Source organism: Bos indicus, chromosome 3 (assembly GCF_029378745.1).
Source record: "Bos indicus isolate NIAB-ARS_2022 breed Sahiwal x Tharparkar chromosome 3, NIAB-ARS_B.indTharparkar_mat_pri_1.0, whole genome shotgun sequence".
Lineage (NCBI taxonomy): Eukaryota > Metazoa > Chordata > Mammalia > Artiodactyla > Bovidae > Bos > Bos indicus.
In genome coordinates, this window is record NC_091762.1 from 36,328,383 (window position 1) to 36,354,602 (window position 26,220).

Below are 26,220 nucleotides of genomic sequence, written 5' to 3' on the forward strand. Positions count from 1 at the left end.
CTCAGCATGAGTTACAGGCAGCTTCCAACTCATTTTGTGGAAACTCTTTAAAACCAGAGTAAATTGTGACCATGCTTTTCCATGTCCTTTTCCCCTTAAAATAGTCTACTGTGTAGTAATACATGAGTCATTTAATTACATGAGAAGGTGAATGAATTCTAGAGTCCTAGATTGGAAACTGAACATTGAACTAGAATCCTGCCTTGGCTACTATCCAGATGACTTTGACAATTCAATTCAGCCTTAGTTGCATTGCCTATAAAATGATGATGTTGTATGAGTGCTCTTCAATTTTCCTAAAAACACTAATTTTTACATAATGTTTTGGTTCTACAATACGGTGGGAAGCAGGGTGTCACGATGGATATGAAAAGCCACTGCCTGAGAGGATGTTAGTGAGCCTTCATTAAACATTCTCCTTCCAGGAGTGAATGAGGAAAACATCGGGTGGACACAGAGTCACGGGGTCCCTTTGGATTTGTAGTTATTGCTCTTGTTCCTCAGTGGGTTTTGGAAACATTATTGATGTCTATAAAGGAATGCATAGAAAACCCTAAAGCTCTTCATAAAGAACCCCTAGGGCCTTGGCGTAATTTCACCATCTTTACAGTAAGCTGCCTACTCTCAGAAACACAGTGTCATTAACCTGCTGGGGAAGACAAAGTTTAATGCGATAGTGGTAAGTCTGTCCTCACGACAACACATAGGATTTTGTTTGCTTGTTTTAAGCAGCTATGTCAATAAAACACTTGGAATTTTTACTGTCATAGAGTATGTACAAGCAGGTTTCACAACATGCATAGCTAAATTTCATGAAGTATCCCATGTTCTATAAATAACATCTCACATTTCCCCTCTTCCTCAGCTTTTTGAGGATGTTTATCATTGATGGTGGTAGAGGAAGGGCACATTTTAATGTGGTTTCTGTTGACCACACAGTAAGGTATCGAAAATGAACGTCTGTTTTTCTTCAGAACACTAAAATTTCCCACACAGAAACGGGCCAATGTATTAGACAGGAAAGAGTCTGAGGTCGGAGTCAATAAATATACAAATTCTCTTTCTAACCTCTTCCATTTGGTATACCGTTACCAGAACAGCCTTTGGAGTCAGACAGGCCTTCCTGGCCATATTATATCTGACAAGTTACTCGGACACTTTGAGCCCGAGAGTCACCATTTGTAAAATGGAATTCTGTAGACATGTGGGGACATCTCCCAGGAAGTGGAACAGTTAGCTGGCCAGCTCCCTACTGATATTCCAAGAAGACTTTGGTGATACCCCACTCTTCATTCACAATTACAAGTTTGAGAAAGTTCATTATAGGCCCTTTCAGAGATCTTGGTAAATCTTTGCTTAAGCTAGGAATTTTCAGATGCCCCCACAAGGAAATAACAGCAAAGGTATAGATATCAGCTCACACTTAAAAAGTGGCTTGGCATTCTAAAGACATCTGGGAAAAGGCTAATATATGAAGAAAGGCAGATCTGATAAAGGTGGGCAACTGCTGTTTGCTAAAGATGACTAAACCTCTCAGATTTTTTTTAAGGTAGGTGCTACTCCTCCACCCCCTGCATCATTGGAATATTTAATTTATTCAAGATTAAAGAAGCAGCTATGTCCTAATGTTCATTCAATTTTAGGATAACCACAAAGGTTTCATGAATGCGAAATGCTAGTTACACAAATATGAAATGGATCTGTGATGAGAATACTGGATACATGATATAATAAAGTCCCAAAGGCATTTCACCTGGGACCTTAGCTTTCCTTCTAGAACATCAGCAAACAGATCAAAATTAATGTAGCACACCATACAATCTGCCATATAGCCTCTCTAGTCAGATCATTTTTTTCTTCATTATATAAAACCTAATTATCTAAAGGGCAATTCAAATGAAACTTTTATTTGGGGGATTTAGAAGTATTAAAGAAAAGGGAAAAAACAAACAAACACTGCAGCTCTCTGGATAGCATGAACAAGATTACTAATAACCCTTGAGGGGGGAAATGATTAACCTTGTTATTTTCCTCACAGTCCAGGCTTCTACAGTAAATAGGTACTGAACAAAATATATTTGGATGCTGTACGGGAAACAACTTTTATAAGGTCTCCAACTGGCATCAAATGTTTTCAAGTATGAAAGCATCTCTGAGCTTTCTCAACAGGCTGATGGATCCCTGCAGGTACCACTTCCCTTGTTTAATGGTCCTACCAATTAAATCAAATTAGAGATGAATTTTTAACTCTGTGATGAAGGCAATGCTCACTATAAGAGAAACAGGAAAGTGGAATATTTATCTTAAGTAAATTGTTATTTCAAATTGAATAGCTGAAGAGGAGGAGACAGCCAAATGCTTCCATCAATATTTTACACTTTATAAAACATGATGTCAATCATTTGAAGGTAATTTACGAAACAATGTACGCTTGGGTTCATAAAATGTCAACATACATCTTTTCTTTTGTTGCTAGTCTAAGAAATGGCTTTGTTTATTAAAAAAATTTCAAGTTTTTTTAAGTTGTGTTTCCTGACATGAGTTTTCAGTGGATGATCTACCTTTAACCTCTGACATTTTAATCTTTAACCTCCATCACTTGCTTTTTAGGTGATAATCCCTCACACAAAGCTACTTTGCACATTAGGCCAACTCTTGTTATTCTAATTACCATTTTTTATAATAAACTGTTCAGAGTAATTTGTGAAATCACTTGCTTTTCAGGACTAAAGATCAGATAATATATGTTATAATGATTAGTTTATCCCTTAAACAAAAACATCCACACCAAAACAAATATTAATTTGGATCATCAGCATCAACTAACATTCACTTGGATAAAACTGTGAATGTTTACTTATAACCGCATGATACATTTTACATTGAAAAAATGAAACTTGAATGAATTACTACTGCATCAAGTAAAGAAAAAACAGAGCTCATAGGCTCAAATGGCTACAGATTTATTTTGGGACTCATTAATTGCTGACAATATCACCAATAATTTTTCAGCCACAGCCAAAGCACATCAAAATGACTGAGTTTTAAATCAAGTACCTTTGGGATGATTGGGAAATCTATTTCCTAACAGACAACAGCAGGTACAAATGACCTTAATGGGAAATCTGTTTCAAAAACATTTTTAGCAGATGATCGGAAAGGATGACCACTCTGTCCATGCATTTGAACCTTAATATAGGTGTTGACAGTTTGAAATCTATACTGAAAACTATCAGGCCTCCAAAATCTTTAATCACTGTGTATACAGCAAATGTATGTGAACTTACGGTTACATACATCAATCAATAATTTATGTCACAATATACATCATTCATTGTCCTTGATGATGGGAATGTCATGAGTGTTGTATCTATTATCATGGCATCTTTCTACATACTTGGTGGAATTACGTTCATTGATTTCTTCCTTGAGATAAAGGGAAAAGCCCTGGTAAATGCCCAAACTTAGTTGAAAATCCAAGTGGATCTCTCTTTTCCGGCTTGTACCTTGGAAACTATTTCTATGCCCTCTTGAACAGGCAGGGAGTCATCTATGTATGAATTCTTGCCCATTGGAGAGTAAAGGAATCCACCATTGCACACAGAGAACACCTTATAAGTCCTTATAAGGAATGTGTAAATGCCATTGAAGCAGGCTAGAAGATACAATCATGTTTGATGGTTTTATGGCAAATCTCTTCACTTTAAAGCCAGGCAATAAGCAAGCTAGCCATATGTGATGCTGGGTGACCCCTGGAAGTGCTTATACCATTTGCCTGAGAAATCTGAGGAAACACCCATTGCACTCCCAGCAGAACAGCCAGAGGCATCACGAAAGCACAGAATAAGCTATCACTTTGTTTGCTGGAGGGTTTTGGTTAGACATGAAGGAGTTAAATTTTCCTAGTTTCCTGAATAAAGGTTAATACATTTTCCAAAGGCACAACAAAGCATCCTTTCAGGTCACCACTGATTTCAAAATAAAACAAAGCAAAATAAAACTGGAATTTCCTGATTCAGTGTGTAAAAGGTCAACATCTGCTGATGCTCAAAGATGGGGCATGTGGTGGAGGCGGCCGAATGAGATGTCAAGTGAGCAAAACAGTCAGAAATTCCATGCAACACACAATTGACACTTGGAACAGAAACACATCCCAACGCCAAAGAACTACTTTCCGTTCATCCATTTCTGAAACCTTTGACAGGTCAGATCACCATCTGTCTCAGCTTGCTTCCGTTTGGTTTCCTTTTGCTCCAAAATGCATGTACAAACACAACTGTCAAGGCCTGAAAGGAGCACGTTGTGGCGTATTTATGAAGATAGGCAAATGCCACGGGAGATACGGCAGCAGAAAAACTAGACTATTAGAACCGAAGCTTTCACTTGCAAGTTTGTACCACTGACGTCATTTCAACAAGATCACAAAGAGGAAGCTGTGGCATTAGGCTGGTATCTAAATGAACGTGAACACTAGTTCTATTTCTGTTTACAAAGTGGCTGATGTTCATTGCATTTAACATGTCTAGTGATTAATAAATCTGTGTGTAGTCCTATTCACAAGCTTAAGTAAACTGGGTTGATTTAAAAACTGGAAGACCTGACTGTGCATTTATAAGAGGCAAGAAGTTATTTTATCCAAATTATGAGGATATTGCTTTTTAAATGGTTGTTGTATATTGGAATACTCCTACTGCTGTTCTTCACCCTTCCATCACCCTGTTGTGGCCCAGCATTTATGACAAAGACTGGGTTAAACTCTAGTGAAAATGCTTCTTTTCACTTACAGTTCATAGTCTAGGCTCCCTCAGTACTTTATTTCAAATCACTTATTCAGTAGCTATTCAAAGGTTTTAACCATCAGAGAGAAAGGGAACAATATTTAAAAATACGTGAGATTTGGCTCTGAAAAGTTATGGGACATTTCCTTAGTGAGCATTTCAAGCTTGGTGTTGGGATGTCATTGCTTTAAATGTAAAGAGGGAGCTACAGCCTGGTTCTCCCATGGTATCTGGTAGAATGTCTTTGTAAAGGTACTAGAGAAATGTTCAACAGAATGTTGAACTTCTCTTTTCAATTGCTGATATCTCTACTAAAACATTTCTTGCAGGAATTTCTAGTAGCCCCATTCCTAAATTTTGCATGTATTTTTTTTATATCCCTTCTCTACCAAACTTGAACCTAAGTAGTCAGGAAAATATGGATCATTGTATTTTAGGAGAGAGCAATGGACATATTGATTATTTTCTTTCCTTCATTTCTCCAGAAAGACTAATGATCACAAACCGACCTCTTTCAGGCCTTCACAAAGGCTAAAGTTTAATGTATTAATAAAATTCCTTCTCCCTAGTTTCATAGTGATTTCTTTGGGCTAACGAATATGCCTAAAGCATTCACTGGCATTCATTCTCTGCTTTCCCAAATTATGGGAGAAATCCATATACAGTCCTCGGGAGAGAGTTCCATTTGTTTGCTGGTTACTAAGTATGGGTAAATAGGACTGTTCATATTTTTGCTAAATGAGTTACAGTTATGTAAGTGATTGCACCTCTGTAAAGGTAGCCTTCATCAAAAATAGTCAGAAAAGCTGTAGCACTGCCATATCCATGGAGGAATTCTATACAGGTAACTATTTCATCTGTGCTTTCACCATATCTGTGCAGAGAACAAACACAACAATTCAATTCACAAAGGAAATACTCTCTTACATCAGAAATGGACACTGGGAAAATAGATCTGAGGAGCTGAACAACAAAGCCAAGCTAGCCTAGACTTGGTTTGTGATTTTTTGTTTTTGTTTTTACTTACTACCAATACTGGAAATACTGGGGATACCTGGAGAGAAAGAAAACAATAAAGAAAAACTGTTAGTCATTTATTAGTAAAGGATATCTTAAACATCATATAAAAATCTTAGAAACTTAAACACTTGATTACATTCATATCATCAGAAAATTAACACACAAAACCCCCAAACATATATCCAACCACTGAAACCATTTCGCTTATTCTAGAAGTCCTTTAACTTATCAGAGTCGGGAAATCAGCATTCATCTTTAACAGCTGGCTCAAGACAGATTCATGACATCGAACATTTTGTGCTTACCTATAAGGTTAGTGAACATTTGTATGTGGTTCAAAACAGACAGTAAGCTAGGCTTGTGTTCTGGGCACTGAGCACCAAGTATACAATGTATGTGCCTGTGCAAATATATCTACATCATGCCATCTATCTCTTTAAACGTGTTGAGATGCATGTGTTAGCAGTTGAAAGGCACTTGTCGTTTTATTTGATTAACTACATATAACCATCATGTTCAGTCCTCTTTTACTCGTGAGATATGTGGATTAAGCTCTGTAACAGAAAGTAAATTGAGCAGAATGCAGAATAATTCAAGAATACATTAGGTTGTATTCACATTGACCATGGGCTTCATCAATTTTTCAGCTTCTGCTTTCGTTGTCAAACTCTGCTAAGGTGGTGGAACCATTTCAGAATGTGACTGAAGATGTTATAAACGTGGACATGAATTTAGTTGTATCCAGATGAAAACTCCTAGCCAAGATCAGGGGCACAAGAGCCAGGCTATCTCAGATCGAGGCTTTGCTCTTATACTCACTGACTGTGACTTTGGGACAAGTTGCTTATGTTCTCTGTGGCTGTTTTCCACCTGTTAGAGTTGTTGCAAGGATTATATATACAATATATATAATTGAAATGCTCAAAGCATTGAGCAGGTAGTATGTGCAATAATCAACAATTTTTGCTATGATTACTATTATTGATTTAGTTGGTTCATCAAACAAGCAATACCATGATAGACACTATAAATAATAGTCAAGGATTTATATCATTTCCACCAAATCCAGGCAGTGGTATGGGTGAGAGCATGAGTTGGGAATAAGAACTAAGTGAGAGTCATGCTTTGCAACTAACTAGCTGGGTGATTTCACATAAGTTCCCAGCCTCTCTAGGCCTGTTTCCTCATCTGGAAGGGCTAATAATATCTACTGCACAGGGCTGCTGTGAGAATTGAATGAGATAATCCATAAAAATGTCTGACACATGGTACACAGTCAATAAATGATAGCTGTTAATGAGCTGTTCAGGCTTGTTCTCCACATCACTAAAGTGTGCTAACAGGTGGTAAATGTAGGAATCATTAAATTTCTATTTTAGTATTTAATCTTTGAACAACTGCCCTCTGCTTATCTTAACTAATCACTGTACCTTACTCAGAGATTTCTAGCTTTGTATTATTTAAAACTGAGAGCTATTTTCCTATTTCTTAGTAGGGAGGGGAGAAGGAGAAATTAAAGCTTACCATGTTGTTTAAAAAAAACCTGGAAGGAATGAAATCCTATTTTCAGTTATTAGATACATTCAATGTATGTTGATTTTAAATGCACAGAGCTTATGATGTTTCAGCTTAATTACTGATCACTGATCAACCAAAACTGGAAACTTAAACTTTAATTTTCATGTTTTACTTTGTCTGAACTGAATTTCAAGCTGCATGCGATTTCTGCAAAGGACTGCTGGATTCCTGACCCAACATTTCAGTACACCATCTTTGCCGCATTTTGACAGTGACTTGGTACTGAATCTTTCTTTTTTTTCTTTCTTTGCAAATCCCCTGTTGAGTGAGATACGATGGCAGCATCATAATTTTAGTAGCAATTGCAGAAGCTCCAAATTTCCCCATGATTGAAAATCCGGCTCCATTGCAAGGAACTGCTTTGCCTTTGTAATCCGTCAGAGAGGATGGAAGTTAAGATGGCAGGAAGAGACATGTCAAGTGTTTTCAAACTTGCATGGAGGTGGAGGGCCATGCATAATGCAAGGCAAAGTTCTCAGGATGTTTGGCCAGACACAATCGAGAGCAAACTTGTAAGACTGTTTGATGCAGTACTTGCTGCAGCTGAATATTTTAGAAAGATGCAGAAATGTTTCTATTCCTTTGGGGATGCCAGTTCTGGGGAGAAATGCTCATTGCAGCTATACAAACCTCTCCAAGCAAGACCATTATGAGATCCTATTTCCCTCATGAAGATGTTTTCTATTACCTAACATTTGGATGCTTAAAATTCCGGCTCTTTATCATTTTGTGATTTAAAAAGTTTTGAGGTGCTGCCAGGTGAGTCACTTTCTATTCCACTGCTGTAAAATGGGAACTGCTTAGAGAAGATTTTTAAATTGCTCACTGGAATAAGATTTTTGAAGTTGAAAATACCTGAACACCAAGGGATGTCCATTAGTATATTGTCAAATGTTTTTTCCCCCGTGTTTCTTATTGTAATGTTCAAATACCTTGCTTTTGGTTCTCTACAGACAACTAAAGAATTTAATAACCAGTTATCTGCATTGAAAAGGCTATGAGTAAGTCATGAGAAATCTTTCAAGTGCTTAAGAAACTAAGACAGGAAGGCTACAATTCATTTCATGAAAGGTGGGTTTCTTTGGCATCTGTAAGTGCTGAATCAATGAATGCAATTTAATCACAGCAGTGATGGTTGCCTGTAAACCACAGGAATGACAGTCAGATTATGCTCAGAAAAATTGTCTAGACATGTCTTGGTAGCTTTTCAGTGTTCCTTGTGAAGTGACAACTATTGTGTAAAGAGTATTTCTACCTTTAAAACTGAGCTCAGAAGTTATTACTTCCCTTCCTTCTTCATCTCCCTGATGTGAATTAGCCCGCGTTCTTTGTGATGCATACCTCTTTGTGCAGGCTTCTGTGAGCAACAACTTATCACCTTCTCTGTGTGACTGTGTGTTAGCCTGAGACCTCTGAGAGGTAAGTGTCAGGTCTGTATCTCTACTGTCTGTCCAGGATGATGCCTAGCACAGAAAAGTTGCTCAGTGCATATGTGAACAAAAATTTATTGCATGTTTCCAAAGTGTCTATCAGAGTGAAAATACCACTTTTGGTCATAGGATGATCTTTTCCCCTGTAAAATGTTCCACTGAGACATTTCTCAGAGTCCACTATTCATAAATACTTTTGCTGTCTTTGGAAGTTTCCTCCATTCTGAGAGCAAGAATGTACAATGTACAAGATATGCCCCTCACCACTTTGCCTTCCGCGAAACTTGGATGTCAGCTTCATGCTCAACGGGTAAATTCATTTAATGTTTGGCTTATTTTCTTTCTATTATTTTTTTTCTCACACCTTCTTTTTATATTCATGTTTGTATACACTTATTTTTGTCTTTTTTCCTAAGCCAATCAGGGGGAAATGCAGATTTTGTGGGCCCAAAGCAAAGACAAATCAGGGAGCTCTCTTTGAGAATATTAATTTCAAAGTATAAAATCATACTAGTTCAGATGGTAAAGAATCTGCCTGCAATGCAGGAGACCAGGGTTCAGTCCCTGGGTCAGGAAAATCCCCTGGAGAAGGGAATGGCAACCCACTCCAGTATTCTTGCCTTGAGAATTCCATGGACAGAGGAACCTGGTGGGCTACAGTCTATGGGGTCACAGAGTCAGACACCACTGAATGACTAACACACACATAATACATAATTTCACCAGACATGAAATTAATGTTTTTATAGTTTAGAAGGAGTCTAGTGAGGGACCCTGTAATTTAAGCTTCATTAGCTTAAATCTATCTCTGAAATAATCTGAAAAACATTTGGGAAAGACAGATGATAGGTAGATAGGAAGGAAGGAAAAAAGGAAGATATCAGATAAGCTAATTCAGAAAGAGTGATAAAAAATGGAGAGTTGAAACGAAGCTAAGAAATAATCTTACTCAGCCCTTTCACTTTACAGAAGAGGAAACGGAAGGCACAAATAGAATCAAAGCCTTCATCCTATTGACCCCTTTATAGTCAACATTGGCCCGGGTAATTCCTAATCCCTGTCTACTGAGACATTGCTAAATTTATATTGAGGAAATCAAACGCAGGTACGAACGAGTTTTAAGGGAAGGTTCTGCAATATGTGATATATGAGCTTAGGACTTCTGCTTCTTCCAGAATAGAAATGCTCCTTCAGTCAGAGACACACATAAACACTGAGTAAGCCAAAGAACCAAAAGACGGTGAAGGTGCTAAGCTTGCTGTTGTTCAGCTGCTCAGTTGTGGCCGACTCTTTGTAACCTTATAGACTGCAGCAGGCCAGGCTCCTCTGTCCTTCACTATCTCCCGAGATAAGCTTGTAGGTACTTGCAATCTTTCCCTCCTCAATCAGTCCTCCCCACTACCATATTTATTTACAATTTTTCTTTTTACGGAATTCTACTGCAGTTGGGGCATGAGAACCTGGTGAAATTATACAATTTGTTATTTTCTCCTTCCTCCTCCTCCTGCTCCCTGCATCCTCCCCCTCCTACTTTTTCCCTTCTTCCTTCTTCTCCTCTACCCCTCCTTCTTCTTCTTCTTTCTCCTCTCTCCCTCCCCTTCTCCTTCTCCTCTTTCTTCTTTCAATTATACTAACTTTTCCACCAAGTATGTGGCTAAAGGGGACATAGTTAACCTTGAGAAAGTCAACATAATGGAGTCCTCAAAAATAAACATTGATTTTTCAAAGCGGATGAATTCAGTGCTTAAAAGCCATAACTCTTTTTGAGAATCAATGCAAGATTCAGCAGCTATTCACCAAGAAGAAGGCAGAAAGGATAAGGATTCAGCATACTTTACACTGAGAAAAAATATTACCATTGTCGTCTTAGGTGGTTTGACAAAGGCCTATCAAGAAAATGACTAGATCTCCTTATAGCTAGGCTGCAGGAACTGGGAGCTCTAATTCCAAAAAGCCCAACTGAAAAAGAGGGAGGAGATGACTAAGAAAACATTCTACAGCCTCACTTGTATTCTAAAGGACGTTCTACTTCCAACATCCATTCAACCCTGCCTCCTGGTCCAACTGCTGATGATAAGGGGTGCAGTGAGTTGTCTCCCAGAAATTTGAAAGTGAAGAAACTAAGATTGCCCTCACAGAATTATACGGTAGAAACCAATACATCAACAATCCAATCAAAGATGGTTAAGTCATCTTAGAGCAGCTGAAGGGCTCTGGGACCTGAGTGTATATGACAGATTTGACAGAGGTGATATTAGTTCACTATATCTGAGACCTGGAAGAAAAGCTAGTCAGAAGGTAAAGCCTACAAAAAAGAACATCTTCAGGCATGCGGTGGCAGTACTGGCCTAGCACTGTTGTCTCAGGAACATGGAAGAGTAGCCTGTAAACTTTCAGACCTTCAGTGTCCTCTTGGCATTAGGGAGGCTGACCCTGTGGTAGGACGGATGTGTTAGGATGTTTCAGCCTGATGTCATTAGCATTCGAGTTATTTAAATTTCCTGATCTCATGCTTACTTACCAAGCACCCTTCTGATTGTTATCTGGCTTTACAAGGAGACTTAATTACAGGGGAGAGAATACACTGATCATAAGGCCTTAAATAATCTGCATATTGTATCACTTATTTCATATTGTGGATGAATAAGTTGACATCTGGATGCAATTTATCTCTCCATATAGTTGCTATCTCCAAAGAGAGAATTTGCTGTTTAAACTGGGATGGGCCTATGTGTTAGATTTCAGTGAAATTATAGTGATCATAACAGCTAACTTCATCGTGTGCTTAGTACGTGACTGCCACTAGTTTAATGTCTTACATGCATTAATTTGCTTAATTTTTGTGACAACCCTACGATATTAATACTCTGGTTTATTTACCAATGGGGAAAAAATTCAAGCACAAAAAGTTATAGTCAGTTGGGAAGGAGACTGAGATTGGAATATAGAGGTCCAGGATCCAGAGATTGGGCCTCTAATAACCACTCTATACTGTTGCTAAACTTATTACGCTATGCTAAGTCACTCTGTGGGACCCCATAGACGGCAGCCCACCAGGCTCCCCCATCCCTGGGATTCTCCAGGCAAGAACACTGGAGTGGGTTGCCATTTCCTTCTCCAATGCATGAAAGTGAAAAGTGAAATAGGCCCCCTCTTTTATCTCTGGTGTGTACGTGCGTGCTCAGTCGTGTCTGACTCTTTGCAGCCCCATGGACTGTGGCCCACCAGGCTTCTCTGTCCATGGGATTTCCCAGGCAAGAATACTGGAGTGGGTTGCCATTTCCTCCTCCAGGGGATCTTCCCAACCCAGGGATCAAACCTGTGTCATTTACGTCTCCTCCATTGGCAGGTGGGTTCTTTACCACCTGGGAAGCCCCTCTTATTTTTAATCCTCAAAAAAAAAATCTCTGAAGACACAAAACTTTTTTTCCCAAAGTTTACCTGGATCACAACATAATATGATCTGAACTCATTTGGTGACAAAATCTGATTGAAAGGGGTATGAATGTGGTCTTATCCTTTATCCCACTGAGTTAAAATAATCATAGGTTTGCTGCAGAAATATTAAAATATTTGATTAAGTAGGGCTACCTGATGTTCTGCTGTGGGTATTGGTATATATACACTGTATTACTTTTTAAATTTAAACAAAAAATTTAATTCCAAATCAGCTCTGGTCCCATAATCATCAGATAAGGGACTGTGGACTAGTTGTTGTACATGAATAACTCAGTAGGTATTTGTTTTTATATATTGGCCATACGGTTCGTGGAAGTAACACTCTGACAGATGCTCTCTTACTGTGGTGAGAGAATCGGATTTTGTCTGGTGACCAGAGCCCAACAGTGGTCAAATCACCAAGGCTGTGAATGCCACTTAGTTGTTTATTTGCTCAGTCGTGTCTGACTCTTTGGATCCCATGGACTGTAGCCCTCCAGACTCCTCTGTCCATGGGATTTCCCAGGCAAGAATACTGGAGTCAGTTGCTATTTCCTTCTCCAGGGGATCTTTCCAACCCAGGGATTGACCCTGTGTCTCTTGTACCCCCTTCACTGGCAGGTGGATTCTCTACCACTGAACTGCCTGGAAGACATTTAGGGAGGCCTCTAACAACCAGCTAGCCAACATGCCGTCTCTAGATAGGTGGATGGGTCATTAGTACCCATGAAAAATGAGTGATTCTTCTTTCTCTTGGTTTTTCTCTAAATCTCAGTTGATCTCTTCCTGGGGGAGAGTGAAGGCCCTTGTGTTACAGTTGCTGAACTGTGAAGGTCACATACACCAGGGGACATGGGAAGATGCATGGGAGGCCAATGCGTCCACAGGCACATTTCAGGGCTATGTAGGTTTACTTATTCATTCATCAAATAATTAATTCCACAAACATTTATGAAGGCCAAGAATAAAATACGGTCCTATTCTTAAATTGCTAACATTTTGGTTCCTGAAGTCAGAATGTCCTGAGTTTAAATCTTGCTCTGTCACGTATTCACTGTGGGATTCGGGGGAAACCTACATTATTGATCTTTATGTGCCTATGTTTCCTTATCTATAAAATGGGGACAAAAACACTACACCTTCCATGGGAACACTGGAAAGATCTATTGCAAGAAAGTACGTAAAGCACTTTATAAAATATAAAAGGCTATGGTAAGCTTAATAAATACAGCTACCACTATAATAATTATTATAATTTTGATTATAGTTGACCAGTTGTAAGTGTCCAAAAATTATCAAGAATCTAGAGAGAGAGAATGTGGAGTATTCTCCAGTATTCTTGCCTAGAGAATCCTGTGCACAGAGGAGCCTGGTGGGCTGCCGTCTATGGGGTCACACAGAGTTGGACACAACTGAAACAACTTAGCAGCAGCAGCTAAATGTTAAATGTTAAAAAAGATACTTTTTCCTAGTATTGATCAGACTCCACATCTAGAATATGAAAATAGTGGCATCTACATTACAAAACTGTTGAGTTTGAAATGAACTAATGCATGTAAAGCACTTAGGAAATCGTCTGGATAATGACACACATGTGTACACTTGGGAAAATATAAATCGGTCAATGCAAATTTAATACCAGGGAAAATAACAGAACTATCATCAAATTACTTTCCATAACTCAGAGGAGCCCTAGGTATTGTATAACAATTCAGGTTGGATTTCTGAACAAACAAATAATGTCAATGTCAGACCAATTTAATTTTCTTTCTTTGAAGAATATTAGACTGTGTAGGTAAGAGGAAAGTAAAAGACTGAATACAGCTGAACTAGCTGGGCTTTCTGTCTGTCTCCATGACATTTCTATCAGTAAACTGAGGAAATTATTTACAGCAGCAAGTCCCCAAAAGAGTGTTTTTAAGTGTTTTTAAGTTTTTAAGTGTTCCGTGAAAAATACAGTTTGGAAAACACAGGATAAAATACATTATTTTGAGTGCTCAAATTTTTTAATAAGATAATGTGAATACCTAGGGCTTCCCTGGTGGCTCAGCGGTTAAAAAAACTCTCCTGCCAAGCATAAGATGCGGGTTTGATCCCTGGGTCAGGAAGATACCCTGGAGGAGAAAATGGCAACCCACTCTAGTATTCTTGCCTGGAGAATCCCATGGACAGAGGAGCCTGGAGGGTTACAGTCCATAGGGTTGCAAAGAGTAGGACATGACTGAGTAACTAAGCATACACATACACACACGTGCACACACACACACACACACACACACACACACACAGTGTGAATATCTAAGAGTCAGTAAAATGTACAGAATTTTCAAAAATTTTTGAGCCATGGAATTCTTTTAAAGGTCATAAGACACAGTTTGGCAATCAGAGGTATAGATAATATAATCTTTTTTGAAATAATAGTTCCCAAAGGTTAATTAAGTTTTCAGCATCTGTATGTAGGGATTAGAATTTCACTCATGAGCTGGACAAGGAGAATCGAGATAATCATGATTAAGCATGAAGTTGGACAGATTTTCTATCTACTTGGAAGACACAAATGAAATTGAAAGGACATTCAAAATAGAATTCTATTAAAAATAGAATGAAGATCAATAGGGAGAAAGAAAGATGTCTTACAGATAAAACATAAGCTTTGTAGAAAAATATGAAATATATTGATACACATAATATGTACATATGGCTTTAAAGAACTAAGAAAACCTACTGAGTCTTCTAAAAGCACAATGAATAGAAATATTATCATAAGAGTCATTACTTCTGCCTCTGCTGAGTCTATAATAATGGAAAATGATTGGATGGCAGTATTTTAGAGGGCTGGAGCTCTATATTCTTCTCTCCTGGCTCTATAAGCTCCATACAAAAATGACCTTGGCGTTGCTCCAGAATTTAGGACTTCCAAGCCTAGGATTCCAGCAAGGTCTCAGTTAAAGGATCTTCTGAGTGATAGGCTGAGAGTCTTTGCAGGGAGATCTTAAAATTTCCTGATGCGAAGAAGCTCTCCTAGTTTTTATGCTAAGAGTGGGCAGGTACTGATCTTCCTGTTCAAAAATAATCCTGGCTGCTTGAGATTCTGCTAAATCCAGAGATTATCCAATATGAGTGTTATTTCTAGGTTACTGAAGAGTTGGTGTTGAGGAATCAGAGACTGTAACCATTCCATTTTACTTCTTAGGTTCTGTATTCTTGTATTAAAATACAGCTGATCCTAAGTGTTCCTCTTGAGGACTGGTTTGTACCAGCTACAGTCATGTATGTGTGTAAGTGCATGCACGTGGTGAGTGTGTGTATGTATGCATGTGTGCAAAAAAATGCCAATATGACATGAAAATCCTAACACAGTGCTAGAAGTCCTGTGTTTGGCTTAAACTTCCACACTAAAAAAACAGGACTTCCAGGTACAAGACTTGAAAATCTTATCATATGAGAAATGGAGTGGATGATGTTAACCTGGACAATAAAGGACTCTGAGGTTAATATAGTGTTTTAAGACTTAAAAATAAAAAGTGGTTGGAAATTAGGACACACTTAATATTGATGTTAAGAAATATGTTTTACAACAATTAAAATTGTAAAATAATTGACAAGTCTGCCTTACGAAGAAAATCTTAAAAATAAATTATTTTTGAACACTTATTTTGTGACAGGTGTTATGCCAACCGCATCACATGCATTAGCTTATTCACTTCTCTCAAAATTCCTATGACGTAAAAACTATTATTATCCTCACATTACAGATGGGAAACCAAGTAACCTTTTTCAAGGTTACTTTTTCAACCTAGTGAATGGACAAACTAGTATTTGATCCTGGAACCCGTGTACTAAACCACTAAGTTGCTTACTTTCACCCTTGGACATTTGCTAGCAGTCTGATGTGGCAGAGATTTTGTTTAAAGTGGTTCTTTTCATTGCAAGACTGGACCATTGCAGATTATTTTAAAATCTTTAAGCTAGCTTCCTCTATATTGAGAGTTGAAAAACTGAATTGAACCTCCTTGGCCATTGTGTCCATCTGTCACCTTCCTATTTTAACAGAGATGGGGAAAAGTCTAGAGAAGGTCAGTAAAAGCTAAGGGATGGATAGACAATAGAATCCACAAGGCAAACTGAAAGAGGTTGCACTTTGACCTGGGTGAACTCGTGGTCTGCAATATGCATAATATTAGGGGTATATAAGTCATTTCCATGGAGACTATAACAAGAAATTCATTACACTGAAAAGGTTTAGCTGGCACAGAAGGTATTTCCAGTGAAATATCTTGAAATAAGCAAGACTTTGTAACACAGTTATGGGTAGGAAAAAACAGGGCTGTGTTAGAATAGAAGCCAATGCCTTCAACAGCAGTCTATCCCAGCTGCCTTTCTAGAAGCCTTGACAAGTTGCTCATCCCTGAGGATGAGCCAGAATGCTAGCAAGTGTTTTGAACATTGTTCTCTTCCTTTCTGTCCCATTAAAGAAGACAGGGTATTAAAAAGCAAAGACATCACTTTGCCGACAAAGTCTATTTAGTCAAAGCTATGGTTTTTCCAGTAGTCACGTATGGATGTGAGAGTTGGACTGTAAAGAAGGTAGAGTGCCAAACAATTGCCAAAGAATTTCAAACTGTGGTGCTGGAGAAGACTCTTGAAAGTCTTTTAGACAGCAAGGAGATCAAACTAGTCAATCCTAAAGGAAATCAACCTTGAATATTCATTGGAAGAACCATTGCTAAAGCTGAAGCTCCAATATTTTTGATGTGAAGAGTCACTCACTGGAAAAGACCCTGATGCCGGGAAAGGTTGAAGGCAGGAGGAGAAGGGGACAACAGAGGATGAAATGGTTGGATGGCATCACCAACTCTATGGGCATGAGTTTGAGTAAGCTCCAGGAGTTGGTGATGGACAGGGGAGCCTGACATGCTGCAGTCCATGGGGTCTCAAAGAGTCAGATGTGACTGAGCGACTGAACTGAAGTGAGCTGATGGCTCTCAGCAATTGAGGAAACCCCTACAGAGTTTCCATTAATAAAGCCACCTTGAAAAAAAAATTCAACATTTCTTCTCAACAGAGCTTTATGTATTAATTTTAGGAGCTAGACTGTCATTTTTTTTCTTTAACGCAGAAAGAAACTGAATACCCTCAACAAAGAGGTGCTTTTTTAACCTTTGAAGGATTTTCTTCCCTGCTTCATAAAAATTTTATCATAATTTTATGCCCCCATTCTTTATGGCTTGTTACTTGGTCCATTACTCTTATACTTAACTTGATAAGGTCCTGGTTCCTATGATACTAGTTTTTAGGTTTTGGTTTCTCATAGGACCTGCTTTGAAGTGCCTGGTAACATTGGCAGCCTTAGACAGAGCTAGTGGCTTTTCAACTCATTCTCCCTCTGCTCACTGTTCTGCTGCTTCTGTTACTTCTCACTTGAATGGGTGTATTCTCAACCTCACCCTTCTCTACTTTTAAAAGAGGTCAAACCTTGGGCTTTTGTGAGTGGCTAATTGGTCCATGGATGGAATTGGGCAGTTCATTCTGTAAGTAATCACTTCTCTCCTTGAGTGTGTCAGGACATGTCTTCCTCGGGAGGTTCATGGATTTCAGAGGGGCGCCCACATGAATGGGAACGCGGCATCTCTCACAGTTCCTGTGCACACAGATAATGCCTGTGCTCTTTTCACATGCACACACACATTCTTTTTCTTATTGTGGTCCCTGCAGCTCTAGAGTCATGGTCTTTATCAAAAGGTGGCCTCTCCTAAGAGGACACATGCCAGGCATGACCTCAACTGTTGGAATTTGGAAAAAGCCAACCATTTCACTGGACAAAGTTAGGCTGTAGCTAAATATAGAGAAGGAAGCATCTTTTAGACAAAGCATCTCTTAGGTTGCCCAGTATGGGAAATGGGATTATAAACATGTAGAGAATTTCTATGGTTAAAATTAAGCCAGAGTTCAGATTTTTGAATGGCTTTGTTATTTTAGAAATAACTAATAATTTAGAAATTAATTTGTGGAAGGAAAAAAAAGCTCCTGTTTCATCCATTTAGACAAAATTTCTTCTGTGGTTTTACATCATTTCCAAACACACTGATGTCAATGTTGGAAGACTGAGTTTAACAGATGATCCAAGTGCTGAAATGTGCTTACAAGTGGCAAAATAGGGGGTAAAGTTTCAGCTGCATTTTGAAGAGGAATGAGACTACCAGAAAAGGAGTGCAAGCACAATTGCAAGTGAAATCGAGAGGAACTCTCAGCTCTTCGTGCAGAGAATACGGTGTTACCAAGCAAAAGTTACTCACAGGTATTTGCAGTGCCTTTGGGGATGGGGAGATACGAGCCTGGACTCCAAGGTCGGCCCTGATAATTCTTCTTGCATTTCCCACAGTCTGGACCTGTAGTGTTGTGCTCACATTCACAGGTCAGTTTGCTGTTGTCATACACGCACACAGTGGCATGGAGATTGCATTTGCACCTAGGCAGAGGGAAGACAAGAGTTCATTAAGTCAAACTGATCTTGGAGATCACTGAGGCTTTACCCAACTATCTCCTAGAGTTGTGGTTCTCACAGTCGGCAGTGCTTGAGTGCTACCTAAAGACTTGCTAAAATGTAGATTTGTAGGCCCCACCCTCAGAATCTTTTTAACAAGTGTCTTTGAGGGTGGATGTGGGGTTATGATACAGCCTGACCTCATACCACGCTTTGCGGAATCCTAATACCAGTCAGTTCAGTGGGGTCTGAGGCTCCCCTAAGACAACTGTACTCAGAAATCAAGGGTTTCCCAAAAGATATGAAAAATTTTGCCACTAATGAGAGGCTTTTCTGTGCTATTATCAAATCTACAACAACACATCTGGGTTTGAAGAACAATGTCATCTTCTGTTTTTCCTTAAACCAGAAGGACAATTCTTCTTTGTTTAAAAAGAAATATAAGCACTGATACAATTTACTGTTCAGATATATTTTATAAATCCCAATAGCTTACAATCAGATATTTTCATTTGGGGCTATAAAATGGCAATCTCAGGCCAAGATTTTTTCCACCAAGGCCTCTACCCAACCTGAGTAATCCTCAGCTTTCCTGTGTGCTGTGCTTAGTCGTTCAGTCATGTCCAACTCTTTGGGACCCCATGGACTGTAGCCCACTAGGCTCCTCTGTTCATGGGGATTCTTCAGGCAAGAATACTGGAGTGGGTTGCCATGTCCTCCTTCAGCGGATCTTCCTAACCCAGGTATAGGATCCAGGTTTCCAGCATTGCAGGCAGATTCTTTACCATCTGAGCCACCAGGGAAGCCCTCAGATTTCCTACTCATGTAAAATAATCACTAAGGTCTTGCATAAATGGGTCAAATGATTCAGAAAAAAAAAAAAGTGCTTAGAACACTAGAAAAACCTATATGTGGCAGGGGTTTGAGGTCATTAGCCAAGGTCTTCCCTTTGGTGCCCGTGAATAAAACTGTGATATATGAGAGGCAACAATGGAATATGCAATTTTCACAAAAATACATTCCCATATCCAAAGTCTCTGACTGTAAAATTGCAAAGTCAGACTTGATATTCGTTGAGGCAGCAGGTCATAAACTATAACATACAAAACACAAGCTGCACCCTCTGGAGAAGTTAAACCCAGGATGACAGAATGTCTATGATCAGAGGTCAGAACAATGTATATGCGAAGAGAAGTGTCCATACAAAGGAAAGAACTTGGACACACAGACCTGGGGAATAAAGGGCCAAGATTTGTCAGGGTCAGGTCCTGAAAATATGTGTGTGTGTACACATCTTTAAACTAGTCTTACCTTTTCCAGGGATGAGGACAAAAATATAAAAAGTCAAATTTCACAAAGACGTTTGGTTTCTTTTTTGGCAGAAGTCATGAATTGGGAAAAGTAACAATACTCTTTCTTAGGCAAGAAAATAAGATACTTTAAGAACAGCTGTTGGTCTCTACAATGTCTGTACGTACGCATGTACGTGTGTGCTCAGTCGCTAAGTCATGTCTGACTCTTTGGGACCCTATGGACTTTAGCCCAACAGGCTCCTCTTTCCATGGGACTTCTCAGGTAAGAATACTGGAGTGGGTTGCCATTTCCTCCTCCAGGGGATCAAACCCATGTCAACTGTATCTCGTGCATTGGCAGGCAGATTCTTTACCACTGAGCTACCTGGGAAGCCATGATGTCTGTACAGCAATATCTAACCTTCTTTCTTGTGCACTGATGGTCTGTTTGGAATACTGATCCATATTTATGGCAAGGAAGCAAAGGAATAGCTAAGATTATTACTGAGAGCTGTCGAGCTCCCCTCTAACTAAAAGGTATAGCTCCTAAAGCAATGGTCACCCATTGAAACCTCCCTGGGTAAGACCTAGCCTTGGCTTCCTCAGGATCTACTACAATTTGTAGTACCTGTAACTACACTCTGCCCTCTGTATAGTTATAATATATATAGTATGTATTATATATATATTATAATAAGCTGAAAGGCTACTATTTAAACGATAGCTATTCAGCATCAGGGGACAACAGAGGATGAGATGGTTAGATGGCATCATCAACTTGATGGACATGGGTTTGGGTGGGCTCTGGGAGTTGGTGATGGACAGGGAGGCCTGGCGTGCTGTGGTTCATGGGGTCGCAAAGAGTCAGACATGACTGAGCGAGTGAACTGTACTGAACTGATTCATCATCAACACATAAGTAAAATCTTTAAAATTAACATTCTTCCAATCTTTCAAAAAGAGAAAAGATTCAGTTAAGTGAAACAGACAGTATTTAATTATGAGCCAGGTCTTACAAAAATCTCCTATAGGCAGGGAGTTACTTGTGCTAAGTTGCTTTAAATAATCTTTCTCCTTCTCCATTAGCACCTTTATTTATGGCTCTGTTTATAAATATGGAATATGTTAGAAACCTAAGTGATAGAAGCACCAGCTTACATTGATTTTAGCACCTTATCTGGTGTTAAAAATTCCAAATGAGGAAATGAACAATGTGACCCCAAAGAATATGCTAGTTTCATGTGTGAAGACCAGGAATGCAAGTAGTAATTGTAAATTGGATTATATATCATGTAGCTGCTAATACTTTTATACTGGTAGTCACTCTCTGAGTCAGAGGCAATTTCTATTCTAAAAGACTTTATATTTGCTGAGAAAATACTATTGAATAACAAAAGGAAGTGAAAGAAGAATAGATGAATATTTAGCCTTATTTTTTCCAGATTTCTTTCAATTAATGGTTCATCTTCACCTGTCCAAAAACTTTTTAATCATTCAAGGCTTAACCCTATTCATAACTCTTTCCTGATATCTAGCCTACCTACTGTAGACACCGGATCTTTAAGCTTCTGATTCCCTTAAATGTTTCTGTGTGTTTGCTTTGGTTGGTTTTTATTTAAGGCTCTTTCTGCTTTTAGAATTTTTATTCATTGCATCTCTCCCATCTTAAGGAAGAAAAACATCCACCTTGTATTCTAGCCTTTTCTAGCTATGACTTTAACACTCTCTTTCCTCTTGAGTTTTCTACACTTGCCATCTCATTTTCCTCTTCTCCCACTCAATAACTGTTTCCAACTAACCAGAGCCTCTCTTGCCAAGATCACCCATAACCTCTATGGTGAAAATCCACTGTATATTTTTCCTTGCCTTATCTAACCTCTTATGAGGATTTGACTTTGTGGGACCACTCCCTTTTCCCTGACACACTCTCTCCACTGGATTCTCATGGTCATTTTCAGAACCCTCTTCTGTTGTTCTCTGTATGCGCTATTCTTTGGGTTCTGTACCAGCACAGTCAGCCTATATGACTCTCCTTGGGCACTCTTATCCAGGTTGTCCCTTCAATTTCCTCTGTAGTCCTTAACTACTTTTAAGTTATAGGCACTTTAAAGCAGATTTGCATCATTTTTTTCTCTAGAAAAAAGTAAACAAAGGCAAAATAAACTCAAACATTTGGAAACATTTTCAGTTCAGTTCAGTTCAGTCGCTCAGTCATGTCCGACTCTTTGCGACCCCATGAATCGCAGCACGCCAGGCCTCCCTGTCCATCACCAACTCCCGGAGTTCACTCAGACTCACGTCCATCGAGTCGGTGATGCCAGCCAGCCATCTCATCCTCTGTCATCCCCTTCTCCTCCTGCCCCCAATCCCTCCCAGCATCAGAGTCTTTTCCAATGAGTCAACTCTTCGCATGAGGTGGCCAAAGTACTGGAGTTTCAGGAAACATTTTAGGAGAATCAAATTCTCTGTTACCCATAGGAATCCACAGAACTCTCTCCTTTCATTATCACTAGGTAAAGATTATCTGATTAATATATTGATAAGTCCCTGGTACTGTAATCTCAATCATGCATCTCCCTCTCCTGGGCACATCAAACTCAGCATATCCAAAATGGAATTATTTGGCTTTGCTCCCCGACATAGGTGAGAGAGTGAAAAAGCTGGCTTAAACTTCAACATTCGAAAAACTAAGATCACAGCATCTGGTCCCATCACTTCATGGCAAACATATGAGGAAAAAATGGAAACACTGACAGACTTTATTTTCTTGTGCTCCAAAATCGCTGTGGATGGTGACTGAAGCCATGAAATGAAAAGACACTTGCTCCCTGGAAGAAAAGCTATGACAAACCTAGACAGCATATTGAAAAGCTGAGACATCACTTTGCTGACAAAGGTCCATCTAGTCAAAGCTACAGTGTATCCAGTAGTCATGTACAGACATGAGAGTTGGGTCACACAGAAGGCTGAGCACCGAAGAATTGATGCTTTTGTATTGTGGTGCTGGAGAAGACTCTTGAGCGTCCCTTGGATGGCAAGGAGATCAAACCAGTTAATCCTAAAGGTCCTGAATATTCACTGGAAGGACTGATGCTGAAGCTCCAATACTTTGGCCACCTGATGTGAAGAAGTGATTCATTGGAAAAGACTCTGATGGTGGGAAAGATTGAGGGCTGGAGGAGTAGGGAGAGGAAGATGATGAGATGGTTGGATGGCATCATCGACCCAATGGACATAAGTTTGAGCAAACTCCAGGAGATAGTGAAGGACAGGGAAGCCTGGTGTGCTGCAGTTCATGGGGTCATAAAGAGTCAGACATGACTGAGTGATTGAGCAACAACCACCACCTACTCTTTCTTGTGTATTTTAGTCTCAGTGTCTTGTATCACCTTCTAGTCAGCTGGTGAAGAACAACCACTCCCACTCCCTTTCCTATCACATCTAATCTGTCCTTACTCCATCTCTCACCAAGTTCTGATAGTCCTCCTCTTTTATGATAACTCTCAAAATATAAACAGTTCTAGCCATGGTCACTTCCCTGTTAACATCACCATCATCGTTCATCTGGCTTATTCCAATGGCTTCTAAAGAGAACTTACTGCCTACTGCCTCCACTCATACTCCTCTTTCAGCCCAATCTCATCACAATAGTCAAACACTCATTTACACAAAAATATTTGGGTCACTTTGGCTTAGAACCATTGAAAGAGTTCCCTTTATTCTCAGAATAGAGTCCAAGATCTTTAACATGGCCTACCAGTCCCTTTGAAATCTATCTTGTGTTCCTTCTCCATTCTTATCTGCACCACTTACCAATTCTACAATCAGTTCTTCCAACTTTGCCTTCAGGTAAACTTTTAAGCTGTTCCATCTGGCTAGAACATACCTCTACCTCTTTTACCTGCATAATTTTTACTATTCATATGTCAACTTGGAAATTCTGGACCCTAGGTGGCATTTCAAAAACCATCTGCTGGTTAGAGAATGCTTCTCTGAGCCTTGCTCCTACACACAAGGCAGGGCTAGTCACATGATGAAGTCCACTCCATCTCTGCTCTAGACTTAGGCTGCACTGTAATTGTTTATTGTTCTGTCACTCTCACTGGAGTTTAAGCTCCTGGGAGCAATAGTGTATTTGCCTTATTTATTGCAACAGTCCTAGCATGAGTCAAGTTACTTGGCATGTAATAAGTGTTTAAAAAATATCTGACAAATAAACAAATAAACACCAGGTGACTAATCAACAACCAAACTTGCTGAAGGCAGGAACTTCATGTGCCCGTTCTACTATGATGAATACAGCAATGGACTAAAAATAGAGAATTAATAAGCATTGTACTAAATCAAACCCTCTAAGAGGTATGCTAAAAATTGCCTTCAACACTGGTTTTCACAACTAACCTTATATTGGGCAAAGGGACTTTGCAAAATTGGTGAGAACTTATAAGCTCAATTTAATTTGAACTCTAGATGATTTGCCACATGTCTGAAAGCTAACACAAGAATATCAAGGAAAAAAAAAAAACTGCCTAAGGACCCATGAGAAGAATTCAACTTAGAGAAGAGAAAAAACAACTTAGAGAAGCATTTGTGTAGCATAATTTTTCTGGAATGGGCATCTTTTAGCTTCAACTCGTTCCTGTAAGGATGGCCACCTTGGTTCAGCTGAAGTCTGGCAGAGCACTACCTGGGTGCTCAGTACATCTGCTGTCTGAGATGAGATCCCAGGCTGTCCTTCCTCAGTCACTGCGTCAACTGCTGTGCCGGGGCCGAGCATGTTGAAGTGGACGCTGAGGCATCACGACATTGGCCTATATTTGGAAATGGCTCCCTTTCATTTTCCACAGCTCAGTTTATTCTCATCATTCCATTCCAATCAGACTCTAAACTCCTTTATTTAGAGCCCTTGCTAGAGTGGCTTTTCCTCCAACAGAAAAAAAAAAATGCATTTCACAATGCTAGGAGATTGCTCTCAATTCCTGGTGTTATGACCTCCAGCCTTGTGATAGGGTGGAGAGCAGACTTCTGCGATATCCACTCATCTCTGACAGATTCATCATCCATTTCCATGGCCATCCAGCTGCCACGTCTGCCTTCACTTCAGGTGGGGGAGGAATTGTACAGCGGAGACCGAACAGGCTTTGCTAGCATTCTTGTATCTGATGTTCTGGAGAGCTGAGCCTATTCACTGATTCTGTTTACACGTACAGAATGCATACCAAGACACTGCAGATAGAACGAACTGACTTGCTTGTACCTCAAAGATCCACTTGTGTGTAAGTGACAAATTGCATATACTGTCAAATAAGGGCATTGCAAAGACAGACTTTTAAAAACAAAAAAAAAGTGAGCTCTGTTCTGTGATGCAAACTTAATGAAGACCAGTGTGTTCTTGCTTTCAATCAGGTCTGCATTTCCTGTATTTTAGTGACCAGCTGTCATGAGTCAATTTAATCTTGCTTATAAAAAGGCTCCAACATTTAGATCTGTGCCACCTGCCAGTAGGTATGAACAGCTCATAGAGTCTGCCTGTGTTTTGTTTTCTTTTTTATAACTTAATATATTTATTCTGGGAAGCATGCTATCCCCCAGAGTTTCCTGTGAGTTAAAGGTCTGCACATACAATCTATTAGAAGTGTTTCAAATAAAGGTACCAAGACAAAGAAGTTTAAAACTGAGGCTTTGTGAAACAAAAAACAAAAATGCTGTTTGGCTACTTTAATGCCACAGGAGGATTCATCCCTAGTAAATGAAGTTTAAGCATCAGGGGGCCCTTCCACAACCTTGAGAAGGACCCTAACAATGTGTCCATGTGGTCATATGCTTTTATATTACTTTCACAAATAAGATATCATTAGATTTTTTAATTAATGAAGGTTGTTCCTTAATAAGACCCCTCTCAAAGGGGATAAACTTTTGTCAATACAGAACTTGAATCTGGTTTGCCTGGCTTTGCCTTCGACAAGCATTAGCTACACAAATACTTGTAGAAAATGAGTTAGCACAAATCTCAGAGTCAGAGATGTCTTTTTCAGAAGGTGATAAATTATAAAATGCCTCACATACTTTTTCTCCCTCTGCAGCCCCTTGACCTTTCTCTTTTCACTTCAACACATGAATTTTTTATTTCTACTTCAATATATTATTTGCAATAGAAGAGTCTCAGCAAAATGACTTAGAGATTATGAGTTATGACACTT

At 39.2% G+C, this 26,220-nt stretch overlaps 1 protein-coding gene across 9 annotated transcripts in view; it reads right to left on the minus strand.

The window, feature by feature from the left end:
- NTNG1 (netrin G1) overlaps positions 1 to 26,220 on the minus strand; it is a 371,792-nt gene that overhangs the window by 76,613 nt on the left and 268,959 nt on the right. For all 9 annotated transcript variants that reach the window (XM_070786006.1, XM_070786012.1, XM_070786009.1 and 6 more), the window contains exons 4-5: positions 18,541 to 18,713; positions 5,806 to 5,832 (exon numbers count right to left, since the gene is read on the minus strand). In XM_070786006.1, coding sequence (XP_070642107.1) covers positions 5,806 to 5,832; positions 18,541 to 18,713 — 200 coding nt within the window. The remainder of the gene's footprint in view (positions 1 to 5,805; positions 5,833 to 18,540; positions 18,714 to 26,220) is intronic.